Here is an 18021-nt window from a genome sequence, read left to right on the forward strand (position 1 = left end):
TTGTCCCCCTTAAAGGGAATCTGTCACTAGTTTTATTCCACCTTAGTATAAAAAAGTGACAAATGCTGAACAGATCGGTGTATTACTTACATAATTCTGTTCAGCCGTTCTCCTAATATGCAGGAGAACAGGATTCAGGCCACACCCCTCCCCCCCGCCCATCGGCTGCTGATTGACAGTTGACTGCCTTTATACAGCAGGGATAGATAACTGCCAATCAGCAGCTGGTGGGCGGAGTTTTATGCTTCATTTGAATATTGAGGACTATTGGGCTCATGCACATAATGGAGAGGACTATTTATTGTCCATGTTATTCAGGAAGATATCTCTGGATCAGCTGTGAAGGACAATGTAAGTGATACATGATTCTGTTCAGCTTCTCTGTCACTAGTTTATGCTATCCTTACAAAAGGCTGCATAAACGTACCGGAAGAGTCCCTTTAAGCTAAGCCGTCAGAGTTTCCTCTCTTCTCCACATTTAAAGCATGTGTATGGGAGCATTGGTATAGCATTCAGCCAACAGTTACTGAAAGTCCATGACCACCTTGTATGTGAGCTCTGAAGTTTAACAGTATGACGTCCACTACTGGATCACAATCTACCATTTGGCCACTAGTAGTCTAGTTTACAAAAATCCCAAACTCTAAGAACTTCATATTTTATTGTGATTCCTCCAAACTTGGTAAATCCTAAAGCTTACCAATTAAACCGTACATCGGTCCCCATGTTACTTCAAACATAAGGCTAAAAAAGAGCTAAAAACAAAAACAAATATTTCAATGCAAATGCTATTTTCCTTGGGCACGGAGCCGTGGTTGCGGTTAATAGGATCAAACTGGCAAGACGTTAAAATAAATAACGTGGTCAGTGAACGTGTGAATCCGTAGGTCGGTGTAAGCCGTAAATTAGAATGCCACAGATGAGTTTCAAGACTCTTTCATCCAATTTTCAAAAGAGCAGCTCCACATGGCGTGACCTCTCGGGAGATAATTCCATAACGGCATTAAAATCATATAAACGGTTTTATTCAAATTATACAAATCAGCTTATCACAACACTGTTGGTTCATCTGGAAGGGTTTTCAGTGCTGTTACTCAAATCAGAATTAGCATAATCCAACTTAAACCCATTCTTGAGCCCCTTGCTAATTATATATATCTCCAGCTCAAGGCCTTGCCCTTTCAACATCTGCTCGGATGGGAGCTTTGAGTCTTTTTTAATTTGTAGGTCATTTGCAGGTCAAGATTTATGTTGTATTGCTCGCATTTGACATTTAATACCATTAGTCACTGTCGTATATTGTTCATCCGCTTTTGTTGGATACATAAATTCCTCCCTGACTTTTTTTGGTAATTTTTTTTTTTTTATTTTCTCAAGCATGCAAATACTTCTTATATTTTTCCTGCTAAATCTTGTATTGGATCGGATTTGCAGCCACTTTTGGATGGATAAATGGTGAACGGCTTGAAGGGATGAAGGGATCCAATTGTTATTACATAAGAATCATTTTTAGTGGACAGTTATTTATATATATATATATATATATATATATAGAGTGAATGTGGTTTCACAGTTTTTTGTGGACTGGTTCCAGGAGAGTGCAATACAGTTGCATTTTTGGGACTGTATCGTGGACCAGAAATGGGTCTAAATAGTGAATCTGGTCTTCCTAGGATGTGTAGCTGTAATACAGATCTAAAAAGAAAATGGTATTAAAGAGGTATTCCAGAAAAAAAAACTATAATATATATATATATATATATATATATATATATATATATATATATATTTGTGTATATATTTGTGTATATACGCTGGAAGCATTCCTCAGAGATTTTGGTCCATATTGACATGATGGCATCACACAGTTCAGTTGCCGTAGATTTGTCGGCTGCACATCCATGATGCGAATCTCCCGTTCCACCACATCCCAAAGATGCTCTATTGGATTGGGATCTGGTGACTTTGGAGGCCATTTGAGTACAGTGAACTCATTGTCATGTTCCAGAAACCAGTCTGAGATGATTCTAGCTTTATGACATGGCACATTATCCTGCTGAAAGTAGCCATCAGATGTTGGGTACATTGTGGTCATAAAGGGATGGACATGGTCAGCAACAATACTCAGGTAGGCTGTGGCGTTGCAACGATGCTCAATTGGTACCAAGGGGCCCAAAGAGTGCCAAGAAAATATTCGCCACACCATGACACCACCACCACCAGCCTGAACCGTTGATACAAGGCAGGATGGATCCATGCTTTCATGTTGTTGACGCCAAATTCTGACCCTACCATCCGAATGTCGCAGCAGAAATCGAGACTCATCCGACCAGGCAACGTTTTTTCCAATCTTCTACTGTCCAATTTCGATGAGCTTGTGCAAATTGTAGCCTCAGTTTCCTGTTCTTAGCTGAAAGGAGTGGCACCCGGTGTGGTCTTCTGCTGCTGTAGCCCATCTGCCTCAAAGTTCGAGGTACTGTGCGTTCAGAGATGCTCTTCTGCCTACCTTGGTTGTAACGCTTGGCTATTTGAGTCACTGTTGCCTTTCTATCAGCTCGAACCAGTCTGCCCATTCTCCTCTGACCTCTGGCATCAACAAGGCATTTCCGCCCACAGAACTGCCGCTCACTGGATGTTTTTTCCTTTTCGGACCATTCTCTGTAAACCCTAGAGATGGTTGTGGGTGAAAATCCCAGTAGATCAGCAGTTTCTGAAATACTCAGACCAGCCCTTCTGGCACCAACAACCATGCCACGTTCAAAGGCACTCAAATCACCTTTCTTCCCCATACTGATGCTCGGTTTGAACTGCAGGAGATTGTCTTGACCATGTCTACATGCCTAAATGCACTGAGTTGCCACCATGTGATTGGCTGATTAGAAATTAAGTGGTAACGTGCAGTTGGACAGGTGTACCTAATAAAGTGGCCGGTGAGTGTATATATGTATATATATATATATATATATATATATATATATATATATATATAGCAGGATAGTGAAGCGGCACTGGAGTACAGGTAAGCAGGTGCCAGTGGATGAGCGTCGACCACAGCTCACGGTATATATAATCAGGAAAGTCCACGGCACACTTAAGATCAAAGTTCAACGGTGATTTATTGTATCATTACAAACAGCAATCCAAGTGACACGACGTTTCTACGGCTTCACGCAGTCACTTGAAAATGACGGCGTGAAGCCGTAGAAACGTTGTGTCACTTGGATTGCTGTTTGCTATGATACAATAAATCACCGTTGAACTTTGATCTTAAGTGTGCCGTGGACTTTCCTGATTATATATATATATATATATATATATATATATATATATATATATATAATCTCAAGTCTTTTGGTGACCTGTCAAAAGTTTTGATCGATCAGGGTCTGAGCGTTCAGATCAAATGCTTAAATGAGTGGGGAGAAGCACTTGGCTGTGCGCTTTTCTTCATGTCATTCTCCTCACTGCAGAAGGCAAGCTCCACAGATTTTCTACAGTCCACCTGTAGATTGGGAGAGAAGCACCTGCCGAACACTTCACCCTGCTTGATCTAGCAATTGGTGGGGGTCCAGCCTGACCAATTAAAAGCTCTGACACCTCTCTTCATGACAGAGACAGTAAGGAAAATCCTTAGATCATTAACTACATATACTTTTCCATGACCATTTGACCATCAAACATTTCAGGTAATTCAGCACCTTCGCAGATTAAGGAATTGTACTGTACATGGAATAATAAGGAAAAAAAGATGAATGAAAATCCTATAAAAATTCTTTGCTATTATAAAGAAATGACATAAAGAGGAGAAGACAAGTCTATGGAAGTGGCAGGGTAGATGGGAGAAGTACTGCTGGTGTCTGTATCTGGAAAGGACACACTGAAGGTCAATAGTCTCGCTGTGTAAACTGTAAATTCATTTCTAATGTGTTATGATAGATGAGGGAGATAGTAATGAACTAGGAAGAGATCATTATTCCTCTCCTCCGACTGCGCTCCCCAAGGATCTCATTTATTGTCGCTCCTTAAATTGTTTTAGATGGTATAAAATATTAAGGGATAATATTCTCTCTCTTATGATTATATTTTCATTACATTTCATGCTGTTTAACCAAAAATTGTTTTTTTCCGAACCCTTCATTACACTTTTGACAAATTGCGCTATTTATGTGCAACATCTGTTCCCTGTCAAAACCGGATCTATGGGGGGAGAGAGTAAATGTACATGGCTCGGGGCCAGTATCTATCTAGGGGTAGAGAGACGCAAACTATCTGCTCCTTATTGGGGTAAGTCAGGATGACCCCCCTTCTATAGGAACAAGTTCTAGGCTCTATACAGAGGGGTAACTTGGGTATATGTACAAAACCTGTAGCTGGACGTTGACCTATCATGATCCATTTATAATAATGGAGACGTCTTATGTAACAATGAGCCTCAGGCATCAGGACCTGGATACAACTCCACCCGCTTTAGCGAGGCTCCTGGTTGCACTTGCAGACAGTTCAAGATGATGGGAGTTCTGACTAGAGGAATTGTTCCCTACTATTCTCTATCAATGGACAATGGAACTACGGCCAGGTGCTGGCTTGCTCTCTCTCATCGCCCTGTGTAATATAGGGGCTTAACAGTAAAGGGGTTGCAGTCCCAAACTCCTGCTAACCATAAAGTGAGGTGAGAAACGCCATTACTTTATAAGAAGGGAAGACCCCTTTAGCAGTCTTCACCCTAAGGCCCTTTTAGCAAAGGCTGTAGGTAACCAGCATGCTAGTTATGTCTATACAGTCCAAGAGACTAGAGGAGACATAAAAAGATGACTAAAGAAGGACAATGGCCCCTTATGCATATGTCAGATCTGCAATTAGACAGTATGGGAAAGTCTATGGGCCGATGCACACAAGTGTGGGAGTCACGGTGCTGGACTCCATAGATTTTAGGCCCCTTCACAAGTACATGGTCTGGGAATGCGGGTGGCTCACAGAGTGTGAAACATGGACCACACACCATAATGAAGTGTGTGCAATAGAGCAAACACTTAATTGTGTGTAAGGGGTCATAGTGCTATCTCCAGCTTCAGATACAAGTGCTAAGCCTAAAGACCACCAGTGTTCTGCTGTCGGACTGTGTCTAATAGTATGTAGTGCAGTATTGCAGTATTACGTTTTTGTTTTGCAGACATTAAACTTACCTTTTGCCGCTCATTTGTTCTTTTAATTTGCTGTACATTTCTAAGGCTAAAGAAAAAAAAACATAAAAACAATTTATAGTAAAGCTTAAACTGTATATATATATATATATATATATATATATATATATATATATAGTCATAATAAAACCTGCTAACAAAAAAGTTTCATGTACCATCTGACCATCACCCCTTCCTACAGTCCTTCAGCATCTACTATAACTACTAATAGGACCTATGGGCGAGTGTCATTCAGTTTCTCTCCAAAGGGTGCGAGGCAGGAATCCTCTGGTCCACAAACCCTGAGATGCCTGACGCTGGCACGAACAAAGCTCAGATTCTTACTTTTGTTTCTTTATTAACAAATGCCCCTTCCTGGCCTCTGGAGCACAAAACCAGCTCTGCCCATGAGATAAGGCGCCCATGGTAAACTGCTCGGGCAGCAACTTTTTTTTTTTCTTTAAAGTTTAACGTTCATCCGGTGTATACATTGTAGTATCACGTCCTGCTTCACCATTCGCTATCCTGAGAATCTTGTTGTATCCTTCAAAAAAAGGGCTCTATTCTATAAGGAAATTAGGGGTTCAGTTGGAAGGTTCAAAACACAGGATCTCAGAGACAAGCCAAAGGTAACCAGCCATTTATTGGGGCTACACTGGAGTTGCCTGAAGTTTTAGAGCAAAGTCCAATGTAAGCATCTCTGTGTTGTTGATGCAGTAAAAATGTTTAGGTGATTGTTCCTGGATCCTCACAGCCACCCCCTTATTAATCTGGCTGAACATATATGTATTCTATAGAATAGAAAAGATAAAATTTACATCTGACCAAGACAAAGGGGTCAATTACCAGTTAAGGAGGCTGCGGACCTTCCAATGTTTTGTGGTGGTCTTAAGGTTTCCTATACTCTTTATACTAAAGTGTATAGAGACTTCCCAAGACTCCACTGACAGATGACGTTGGTGAAGATAGGGGTCGAGTGTCAAAGATTTTTATCATTCAAACTTTAAGACTACTTCGGCAACTTCTCTGAACCCAAACACTCGGCACTTCACTCCCAGCATCTGGAAAACTTGGTTGCCCTAGTTCTGCCAGGAAAACATGGTTATAGCATATGTGTATCCATGTTTTTCAGGACTCTCGGGGGCAGCAACCAACTTTTCCAAATACAGTTTAATACTGAGTGTTTGGGTTCAGAGAAGTTGCCGAGGCGGACTTAAACTTGAAGTTCGCTCGTCTCTAGCCGTGAGCATCCAACATACCCATTTCCTCTATCCCCTGTATACTATCAGGGTGCCCTTCATTTCATACATCTTAGATCTCAGCCAATCCAGCACCTATCTATAGGGCCTATAGGGATTTGATATATTTTGGTAGACCTCAATGAACCCATAATAATTTACAATTAGAGATGAGCGAACCTGGAGCATGCTCGAGTCCATCCGAACCCAATCATTCGGCATTTGATTAGCGGTGGCTGCTGAAGTTGGATAAAGCTCTAAGGCTATGTAGAAAACATGGATATAGTCATTGGCTGTATCCATGTTCTCCAGGCAACCTTAGAGCTTTATCCAACTTCAGCAGCCACCGCTAATCAAATGCCGAACGACCGGGTTTGGATGGACTCGAGCATGCCCAAGGTTCGCTCATCTCTATTTACAATCTATCCTCAGATACATAAATTGCAATGGCCCAGAACAATGGCCTGTTTGAAAATTACTGGGACAGAGTATGGTGGGGGACCAATCCTTGGACACAAGACAAGCTTAATTATTTGTAAGGGCATAACATTTCGGCTCATTGGTAGAATCTTCTAGTAGACCTTGACTGGACTGTTTATGTGGGAGGACATATTTAACTACTGACTAAACGGAAAAGATTTTTCCAATCTATTTCTGTTTCTTCATAGAAGATAAAAGGTGATAGAGGATTCTGGAAGCCACTTACCCGACTGCACTCTATAGCGTTAACATGCACATTCGGCCAAGGCAAACAAGCAAGTTAATGGGGGAATTGTCGTAATTGACTATAATTGTTTCTCAAAAGCTCTTCCAGCCAACAATTATTTTATGTCAATGGCCAGAGCTTTAAGCAGCCAACTGCGCCAAGGAGGACTGGCTGAGAAGCACCATGGGATCGTGACTCACAACAAAGTGCTATATCGGTGATTGAAGCAGGTTCACATGCTAGACTATTTCACACACAACATAGTAAGCTCCGTCTTACCTTAACGGATTAAGATGACCAAGCCAAAAGACAAAACAAAAATTTCTATATTTTTAACGGAACTTACCCGGAAGGCACAATTGCAATTTGTCAACTACAGTGGCGATATTTCTTTGTTGTGTCCTGCACCGAATGGTCTCTTCCGCCTTGGCAATGACCTAGGATTTTATTTTAAAAGAGAATTGAATCAAATTTGGTCAAATGTAAAGAAATTTTTACCAAATTAAATTTTTTGGGTACGAACAAGAAGTCTTCTTACCTCTTTCCCTGCTTCCTGAAATCTTCGGTTGGTATCAGTAACTTGGACCTTAAAGAAATGATTTTGCCTTTGTTATAAGGAATACGCAAATAGTGCCCTAATGCAACTGCTCACCCTTGTAATCAGATCATGATTCATGAGAGACTCCGAACAAAACCGGGCAAATACAAATTAACTCTACAGTTTGAACTTGAACTTTCGATCATAAAGGGCTTTTGTTAACTTTAATTACTTATGACAGTCCGTACTAACAGATTCTGTGGCAAACTTCTCAAATTTACTTGGGATTTTTGAACTCTATTTGTTCATGTGGGTCTGTCAAACAATTCAAATCATTGACCCAATTGGCCACTGGTCCCTTTTTGATAACCTCAATGAGGTCTATGCTCCATTCATTGTCCACATGAGATGGCAATGGCATTTTTCTTGTAATTAAACATTCATACTTTGCTGAATGCAAACACTGGGTGGTTGATTCACATCAAAAGTGGAAATCTACAAACCCCAGCAAGATTTCCATGCTGCAGGTGCAGGAAGAGTGCGACCTCATATTTTCCCACATATTGAGCGGACTCATTAGGTCATCATAATAAGGAAGCACATTCGGCTTGATTGAAAATCTCATTAATTTCAGAACAAAGATGTTCAATGACCTCATTGATGCCGCGTTTTGTCCCCTGTTATCTGAATATCATTTATATAATGGTCTTCCAATCATAGGCTCTGCTGAACTACACTTGACCCGTCTGGTTGTGCAGATTTTTGTTTGCAGAAGTGTAAAGGGAGCTAAAAGGGTTGGTACAGTGTGACCTCTGCCTAAAATCCTGACACTTCTCTGGAAGATGAAGCGTAATCTTCCCAAAGCTAAACACTAAGCACAATTACAAGTGATATCCCACACGTAATTGAAAATTCTAGCTCCATCCCAAGGGGTACGAGGGTAATTTGGCAGGGGATGCTGGAGAGGAATTAAAAGGGAAAGAATGTTTTTGTGTTTGGCATAAAACTTGCTAAAGGGCGTCTGTGCACCTGCAACACGAAGCCGCTTTCCAAGAGAAATACGGGAGACTATTAGCTATTGATGTGCAGGTGCCAACGTACTGTCGAGGCATTTTCTGACGCAGGAGTCAAGTGCACGTACGGACCAGAAACACTGTATGGTTTTGGCAATGCGGATAAGATAGTGAGCTAATGAAAATCATAATATTAATGGACAAAACGCATGAGAAGGAAGACCGCTTTCTTTGGCCCGTACCAGGGCTGATTATTTGGAGGCATGCGAGCTGAGAAAATGTACCCAAAGCTTTTTTTTAGCCCACAGGGTGAATGCCGCCAACAGGGTTTCGGTTGCGTGACAACATTTTTAAAGCACCTCGTTCTTTAGAGAAGGTCATCAAAGGGTTAAGCCTGTGGGTACTAAATGTTCTCATCAAGCAACTTCCAAAACCACTATAATAATCTTGGGAGAAGAGCCCAGGCTGTCAAAATCCCTTTAAGTGTTCCATCTAATAATTATTATAAATTTATTTAAAAGACAAAAAATTGCTAAACAAACAAGATTTTTTTTATATTTTAGATTCTTCAAAGTGGCCCCCTTTGCTTTGATCACAGCTTTGCACACTCTTGGCATTCTTTTATCTCCGTGAGATAGTCAACTGGAATGGGTTTTAATTAACAGGTATGGCGTGTCAAGAGTTAGGCTACATACACACGTCCGTAATGTGGACTAAGGACCCATTCATTTGAATGGCCTTGTTCACATGCCCATAGGTGTTACGGGGCCGTGATCTGTGCGCCAAGAATACTAACATGATCATCATTAACTAATTAATCGGTCTGTGCCATCGCGGACAGCTACCGATGCACATTGGTGGTCCTGTCCGTGGCTACAGAGAGCCCTACAGACGTGTGAATGTAGCCTAAATTTGTGGAATTTCTTGTCTTCATTACATATTTGAAACAGTTGTGTTCTACAGAGGTAGGACGGACACACAGTTCTATACAGTGTTTAGCCCTATTTAGCTAGTGGTTTAATTTATGTTATGGTAAGAACCACTCAACTATTAGAGAACGACAGTTCATCATTACTTTAAGATGTGAATATCAGTCAGTCCAGATAATTGTGATCCTTAAAGGGAAACTAACAGCAGGTTAGACGCATCAAACCTGCTGATATGTCCCTATAGCGCATGGGGCGTGAAGGATGAAGATAGTTTTCTTTCCTTGATTCTCAGCGCTGTTTTCGCTATGTTTGTGGTGTAATTAATATGATAATGCGGCAGTCTGGGGCACTGGGGCCGGGATTACCACTCTCAGTGCACCGATCCACCCCAGCTGGCCCGCTCCTTCTCATGAATATTGGGGCGGCGCTCTAACGTCCTTCCAGTGCTCATTAATGCACAGCACCAGATAAATATTTAGTGGAAGGGGTGGGATGGCTGGACAAGGCGGATTGTTGCACATTGGTGGTAGCCCCGCCGCCAAGGCACCAAACTGTCTCATCAGCATATGAGTTAAATAAAAAATTTGAAGAAAACAGCACTGAGGATCGAGATAAAGAAAATTACCTCCATCCTCAGCACCCAATGTATCTAACATGCTGTTAGTTTCCTTTTAGGTACAGTCATGACAACCATCAAACGCAATGAAAAAACTGGCTCTCATGAGGACCACTCTGGGAAAGGGGGACCAAGAGCTACCCCTGCTGCAGAGCATAAGTTCACTACCAGCCTCAGAAAACACTAACTACCAAGACCTTAGGTTACAGCCTTTTCAGAGCTCAAGATCTCAACATAAGTGGCCGCTGGAAGAGACAGGACTTTATGGTCTAATTGCTGCAAAGAAGCCATTACTGAAGAATAAAACTTTGGTCTGAGGAGTCAATACTTGAGATTTTTGGTTCCAAGCACCATGAAAATGTAAGCAGATAGTTTATACATGTGTGGTTCCTACTGCGAGACATGGAGGTGTGATGGTGTCGGGATGATGTGCTGGTGACAATGGTGGTGATTTATACAAAATTCATGGCCTACTTAACCAGTATGGCAACCACAGCATCTACAACGATATGCAACCCCATGTGAGGAGACTGCCATATGTTTTTTTAACAATGACCCCACATACACCTCCAGGCTTTAAAAGACCGATCTGACCAAGGAGTGAAGAAGTGCTGCGTCAGATGACATGGTCTCCACAATCACACCACCTAAACCTAACTGAGACGGTTTGGAATGAGATGGACCATAGAGTGAAGGAAAAGAAGCTAACAAGGGCTCGGCACCTATGTTAGAAAACCATTCTAGAATGATGGCAGGGGGACACGGAGGGACATGGGACACTGAGCATCCCTCTGCCATCATCCTCTCCAGCAGCCACAGCCCGCACAGCTCTGGGAGTCGGGTCATGACATCCCCATGTTATCCAGGAAGTGACATCACCATGTTATCCAGGAAGTGGCATCACCATGTTATCCAGGAAGTGACATCACCATGTTATCCAGGAAGTGAAGCCTTGATGCAGTAGTAAGTGCAGTGAACAAGCACTTTATAAGCATTTCCCGTAATAAGTGTATATTGGGGATTTGTATAGCTTTTGGAGGGCAATACCAGAACAGAACTAAAGGCCTTAAGTGATGTAACAGTCATGTGATTAGCCACATGATGGTGAGGAGTGTGTACTACAGATACAGATACTGCAGGAAGGGACAATCAGTATTAGAATTTGTCTGTGTCTCTGAGTTTATGTAGAAAAGCTGTTTGTGTATAGTGATTTAGCAATGTATGTGTCTGTGTATTGGTACAGCACTGTGTCTGCCTGTGGGTATCTTTATAATTTGTCTTTATGTATGTATGTATGTATGTATGTATGTATGTATTTAGCAGAGCTGGGTGTATATGATGCATCATGGAGAGCTGTGTATGTGTGGGCATAATGTACTGTCATGGAGAGTGTCATTTCAATAAACTGTGACCCCTTCCCTGCCTTACACCGCCAGGGAAATTTAATTAAATGAAATAGTTTTTCCCCCTGTTTTCAGTTGTATAAACCAGGGGTGCCTCTTATACTCAGGTGGCCTTATAAAGCAAAATAATATGGTATATATGGCTTTTCAGTGGATTTTTCTTCTGAAAAAAACAAAACAAAAGACTAGCTAACAATATTTCCTACATGTCCGTCAGACCTGTGGCAGCTATAATTGCCCAAACACCGAGTACATAACCTATACCAGAGATTTGCCAGGAGCGGCTTACGCTAAGTCCTGCAGGATTTACTGCCAATAAACTGACACGCAAATGTTCACTGTTTAATTAGAGCGATTCCTGGTGAAATATCTGAGAATATTAGACTCTGAATCCCCAATGTAACAGATACATGTCATGGCTTCCTGCACGCCTGATACTAAGTGACGGCCCAATATTACATATCTCAATGCTACAAACCCCAGTCTAGCACCGAAGACCCAATCTCAGACCATATAGTATGAAGAAATGTAACGTTCTAGCCTACACATGGTGGCCATAGGTCTCCATTGTCTACATGTAGAGCAGCACTTTATTACCAACAGGGCAGTATGTTATTGGTTTTATAGTCCGCTGGTGGGATCCCTAAAGGGCCGTTCAGGCAGGTCGATTATTGACCAGGAGCAGTGCTAGAAATGCTCCTTCAGCCAATAATCGGCCCATGTAAAAGTGACAGCGATCAGCGGAGGAGCAGGAAAACGTCTGATCCCCGGCTGATCGCATCTTTTGGATAGGTTTTCAAAATGTAACGTTATCAGCCACACATCATTCTGTGTAAACAGGAGATGTGAGGCTGAAGCAGGGGGAAAGTGACAGCATAGATACGTATATATCCATACAGTCAGTTTTTAGGTCACAAGCAGTGCATACTTACCTTCTGCCCATTGGCTCTCCTGACCTGCTCCGCCACTGCTGTATCTTCAGGCAGCTGCCTGCTCTAAAATAACTGACAGCTGGAGGAGGTGAACACAGCCTGAAGATACAGGACGGGAGAGCCGGAAAATGGGATGCTGGATGACACAGCAGCGCAGAAGGTAAGTATGCACTGCTTATAATCTGGAAACTGACAGCACAGATATATCCATATCCATGGGTGCACGAATGATAGAAGGAACGTTTGTGCGGCCCGGTCTCTTAATTGTGCTGAATAAAGTCACCGCAAATGGTCTGCGGGATTGCATCCTTGAATGGCAACATGTCGTGTGGTGTAAAAGGACCCATAGACTCCTTACCTTCAGCTTTTCGGCATCCGCCCTCACTTTTAGGAGCTCATTTATTGCATCTACAAAACCTTGATGGTGGAAGTTGCACATTTTCTCAATTTCCCGGTCATGATTTCGGATCCGGGTGTCAAGCTTTTCCATGAACCTTTGGTGGGCGTTTGGCTGGTCATCGTACACCGAGCTGGAGAAACAAGATAGGCAGGGTTAGGTTTACTGAATCGCCAGTGCAGACTATATAAGACAGAAAATAATCTAAGGAATAACACCCCCTACTGTAAATTCTAAGAATGTCAGGAGTCACTGAGGAGTTCTGTAACCATATGGCCAGGGCTACATGGCAACAGGGGTTGCATGACCAAAGAACGCCAAGTCTCATCTAAGGTTAATGAATGGAAACAGACTGCGACCCACAAGTGGCTTCACCTGCAACGCGAGAAATCAGATTTAAGATGGATTTCTTGAGACTTTCAGGTTGTGGTCGTGACCCAATTTACTTACCTAAAGTTGCTTTCACATGGGGGTATTAAAGACTTGCTGAGACCAGTTAATTTGAAAGAAAAAGTTTTTGGCGAACAACCCCTTTAAGCAACTTTGTCGATTGCATCAAATGTACACTACCGTTCAAAAGTTTGGGGTCACATTGAAATGTCCTTATTTTTTAAGTAAAAGCACTGTACTTTTTAATGAGGATAACTTTAAACTAGTCCTAACTTTAAACAAATACACTCTATACATTGCTAATGTGGAAAATGACTATTCTAGCTGCAAATGTCTGGTTTTTGGTGCAATATCTACATAGGTGTATAGAGGCCCATTTCCAGCAACTATCACTCCAGTGTTCTAATGGTACAATGTGTTTGCTCATTGGCTCAGAAGGCTAATTGATGATTAGAAAACCCTTGTGCAATCATGTTCACACATCTGAAAACAGTCTAGCTCGTTACAGAAGCTACAAAACTGACCTTCCTTTGAGCAGATTGTGTTTCTGGAGCATCATATTTGTGGGGTCTATTAAACGCTCAAAATGGCCAGAAAAAGAGAACTTTCATCTAAAACTTGATAGTCTATTCTTGTTCTTAGAAATGAAGGCTATTCCATGCGAGAAATTGCTAAGAAATTGAAGATTTCCTACAACGGTGTGTACTACTCCCTTCAGAGGACAGCACAAACAGGCTCTAACCAGAGTAGAAAAAGAAGTGGGAGGCCGCGTTGCACAACTAAGCAAGAAGATAAGCACATTAGAGTCTCTAGTTTGAGAAACAGACGCCTCACAGGTCCCCAACTGGCATCTTCATTAAATAGTACCCGCAAAACACCAGTGTCAACATCTACAGTGAAGAGGCGGCTGCGGGATTTGGGCCTTCAGGGCAGAGTGGCAAAGAAAAAGCCATATCTGAGACTGGCCAATAAAAGAAAAAGATTAAGATGGGCAAAAGAACACAGACCTTGGACAGAGGGAGACTGGAAAAAAGTGTTGTGGACGGATGAATCCAAGTTTGAGGTGTTTGGATCACAAAGAAGAATGTTTGTGAGACGCAGAACAAATGAAAAGATGCTGGAAGAATACCTGACGCCATCTGTTAAGCATGGTGGAGGTAATGTGATGGTCTGGGGTTGCTTTGGTGCTGGTAAGGTGGGAGATTTGTACAGGGTAAAAGGGATTCTGAATAAGGAAGGCTATCACTCAATTTTGCACCGCCATGCCATACCCAGTGGACAGCGCTGGATTGGAGCCAATTTCATCCTACAACAGGACAATGACCCTAAACACACCTCCAAATTGTGCAAGAACTATGTACAGCAGAAGCAGGCAGCTGGTATTCTATCGGTAATGGAGTGGCCAGCACAGTCACCAGATCTGAACCCCATTGAGCTGCTGTGGGAGCAGCTTGACCGTATGGTACGCCAGAAGTGCCCATCCAACCAATCCAACTTGTGGGAGCTGCTTCTAGAAGAGTGGGGGGCAATTTCTCCAGCTTACCTCAACAGATTAATAGCTAGAATGCCAAAGGTGTGCAATGCTGGAATTGCTGCAAAAAGAGGATTCTTTGGCGAAAGCAAAGTTTGATGTTATTTCAAATACAAATCATTATTTCTAACCTTATCAATGTCTTGACTCTATTCTCTATTCATTTCACAATGTATGGTGGTGAATAAGTGTGACTTTTCATGGAAAACACTAAATTGTTTGGGTGACCCCAAACTTTTGAACGGTAGTGTATGTTAGTAATAAGCAGAAAAAAGAGAAATCTGCAGCATCAGACTACACAGGGTTAGTTTGTAGTCTGCAACCATGGAGACATATAGGTCCATATATGAGATTTAGGCACAAAACAGTACACTGTTCTGTGTATTAGATGTATTGGGGCTTTAAAAGTCCCATTCAAACACATACAAAGGATTGTGAGGTTATGGAGTCCACAATACACATACGCTACTCTATAAGCTTTATGGTACAATCTATACAATATATAGGAGCTCACCAAGTGATATGCCCCATGACGAAAAAATTCTGGAAGGAAATATTCCATGTCAAGAGGTACAATCATGTCTTATAATAAATCGTCACTAACAAAATGTAGATGCATTAAAGAGGCTGATATTTCCAGTGATCCATGTTTTACAGGATAATGTACAAGATTTAATATTACATACAACAATGAAGAAATAACGTCATTGGAAAACTATTATTTAGATGGTATTCCATCTAAGAGCCACAGTACGTGTATTAGCTGAGCTATAGAATTTATAATCCATGCATTGTGTGCCACCTAGTGGACTTCAGAGGGATTACACTACTTAGTGTCTTTATTTGACTTATCTATAGTTCTAAGGGAACGTTTACACTAAGTAGATGAGCTTTGCATTTTTTTGCAGTAGAATAGCATGCAGAAAACCCATGTTTTATTCCTGCAACATGTCAATTCATGTTATGAATATTTTCCAGATTTATGATATATGTTGCTATGGGGTCCTATGAGTTCTTGTTATGCCAAGAGTGCGACCTGAATTGTTATAACATAGCATTTTACCAAAAGGTGCCTGAAATTACTATCTAGTTGCCTGCAGCTTCTCTGCTCTCATGATCCCATGCCAACACTTACTGGTCAATAATCTCCTGGTCTTCAATTGGAATAGCGACCTTCATGTATACAGTACATGTAATTTGGCATTAGCCTGTTAAAAGGGTTTTCTCATCTCCACTAATATAGTTATACTTGTAGGACTCATCAAGTTAAAGATTTTTGAAAGTACTTTCATTTAAAAACCTGTCTCCTTTCCCTACTATTGTTGAAACCTCTTTGTCTAGGTTACAGACCACCTCTCTACTCTGAAAGCAGTGGTCTGGCTGGTGTATGTATAGCTATAATGTTGATGCATAGCAATATAGTGGGAGATTTATAAAGTGAAACTGGCTCAGTTGCCCCAAGAAACCAGATTCCACTTTTCATTCCTCACAGACTCTTTGGAAAATGAAAGGTGGAATCCGATTGGTTGTTAGGGGCGACTGAGCCAGTTTCACTTTACACCCTGTTTGATAAATCTCCCCCATAGTGTATATATATTATATAATTTATATAGGTCGGCAACCTAGACAATGAGCTGTCAATGATAGAAGGGAAAGAGCAGCATTGGAGTTTAGCAAATTAACCCCTTCCTGTCAGTAATACGTATATATACGTTCCTACTACACATACCCCGTGCAGTAGGAATGTATATATACGTTCCTGTCTGAGGGGCCTACTGATAAGATTTTTCTTCGGAGTATCCCTTTAAAGCTGAAGGCTCTAAGTTCAAACAAGATTGTGGCTACATCTAAAGAGCTTGTTTGAACTTAGAGCCTTCAGTAGAAAGGACGTAACTAGAGATGAGCGAACCGGGTTCGGGTTTGAGTTGATCTGAACCCAAACGTTCAGTATTTGATTAGCTGGGGCTGCTGAACTTGGATAAAGCTCTAAGGTTGTCTGGAAAGCATGGATACAGCCAATGACTATATCCATGTTTTCCACATAGCCTTAGGCCTTTATCCAAGTTCAGCAGCCACCGCTAATCAAATGCCGAAAGATCGGGTTCGGATGGACTCGAGCATGCTCCAGGTTCGCTCATCTCTAGACGTAACACATACATCTTTGGTAGAGGAAGGGGTTAAGGACCCTGCTATAATAGGTATTAATTGTGCGAGAAATTATTTATACAAAAAGCTATTGTTCCTTGGTGTACACAACCTGGTGTAATAAGGTAGCAAACTGCTTCCTGAACCTCCGCAGAAGAAGCTGTAAACCTGTCTGGAAAATCAAGGCTTCAGCAAGCAATAAAATCCCATACGCTTTATTGTAGGAAGTTCTCATCCAGTTGTTGTACACAAACCACTAATAATATAGAGATCAGCATCACATGAGAGCACGTGGCGGCCCATAAACACCCATCTCCTGTGTTTGTTTAGTATGTTTACTCTCTCCATTCATGTCCTTAATGTTATAAACCCTTATGAAATTTAATTAAAGAAAATCATTTGGAGATATGCCTTTATTTCATCCCGCTGACGTGTCACATAAAACCAATGAGGTCTAAAATACACACACGGGGCCGGCTACGAACAGTCACTGTCTGCCTGCCCCTGTATGCAGTGAGAAGGAGATCCACTACCAACTTAAAAGTATATTTTGGTTTCAACAAACTTTCCATAAATCTATAATACAAGTGAAGTTAGAAACTTTGTAATATATCTTACCAGAGAAAAATGCCTTTTTCTCTTTTTATCAGGCCCCTTTCCTGCCTCTCCCAACCTTCATGTACTGTGAAAAAGAGGTAATTTCACTCTTATATTTACAAAATTGTTAGTGACTCACTGAGGGATCAGTTTACATGTTGCCCATACAAGTCTATGGAGACAGGGGAAACAAGGAGGGAGATGGGAGGGAAAAATTATTAGAAAGAGACAGAAGAAAACAGAGACTGAAGAGAGACTAATAAAGAGCTTACTGTGAGTAATAGATCTTACCCCACGGCTCCGCTCACAGGTTACACTGCTCAGTACTGTTCTATAATGTTCTCTACGCGTCTGCATGTGTACTATAAAGATATAGGTGAGCAGAATAACATCTTCAGAGTGTGTG

The 18021-nt window shown here is 41.5% G+C and overlaps 1 protein-coding gene across 6 annotated transcripts in view; it reads right to left on the reverse strand.

Annotated features, from left to right (window-relative positions):
• EXOC6 (exocyst complex component 6) overlaps positions 1 to 18021 on the reverse strand; it is a 213150-nt gene that overhangs the window by 112362 nt on the left and 82767 nt on the right. For all 6 annotated transcript variants that reach the window (XM_069980107.1, XM_069980112.1, XM_069980109.1 and 3 more), the window contains 4 exons: positions 12914 to 13085; positions 7663 to 7710; positions 7471 to 7561; positions 5184 to 5229 (listed from right to left, as the gene is read on the reverse strand). In XM_069980107.1, coding sequence (XP_069836208.1) covers positions 5184 to 5229; positions 7471 to 7561; positions 7663 to 7710; positions 12914 to 13085 — 357 coding nt within the window. The remainder of the gene's footprint in view (positions 1 to 5183; positions 5230 to 7470; positions 7562 to 7662; positions 7711 to 12913; positions 13086 to 18021) is intronic.

The sequence above is a fragment of the Dendropsophus ebraccatus genome, chromosome 8, assembly GCF_027789765.1.
Source record: "Dendropsophus ebraccatus isolate aDenEbr1 chromosome 8, aDenEbr1.pat, whole genome shotgun sequence".
Taxonomy (NCBI): Eukaryota; Metazoa; Chordata; class Amphibia; order Anura; family Hylidae; genus Dendropsophus; species Dendropsophus ebraccatus.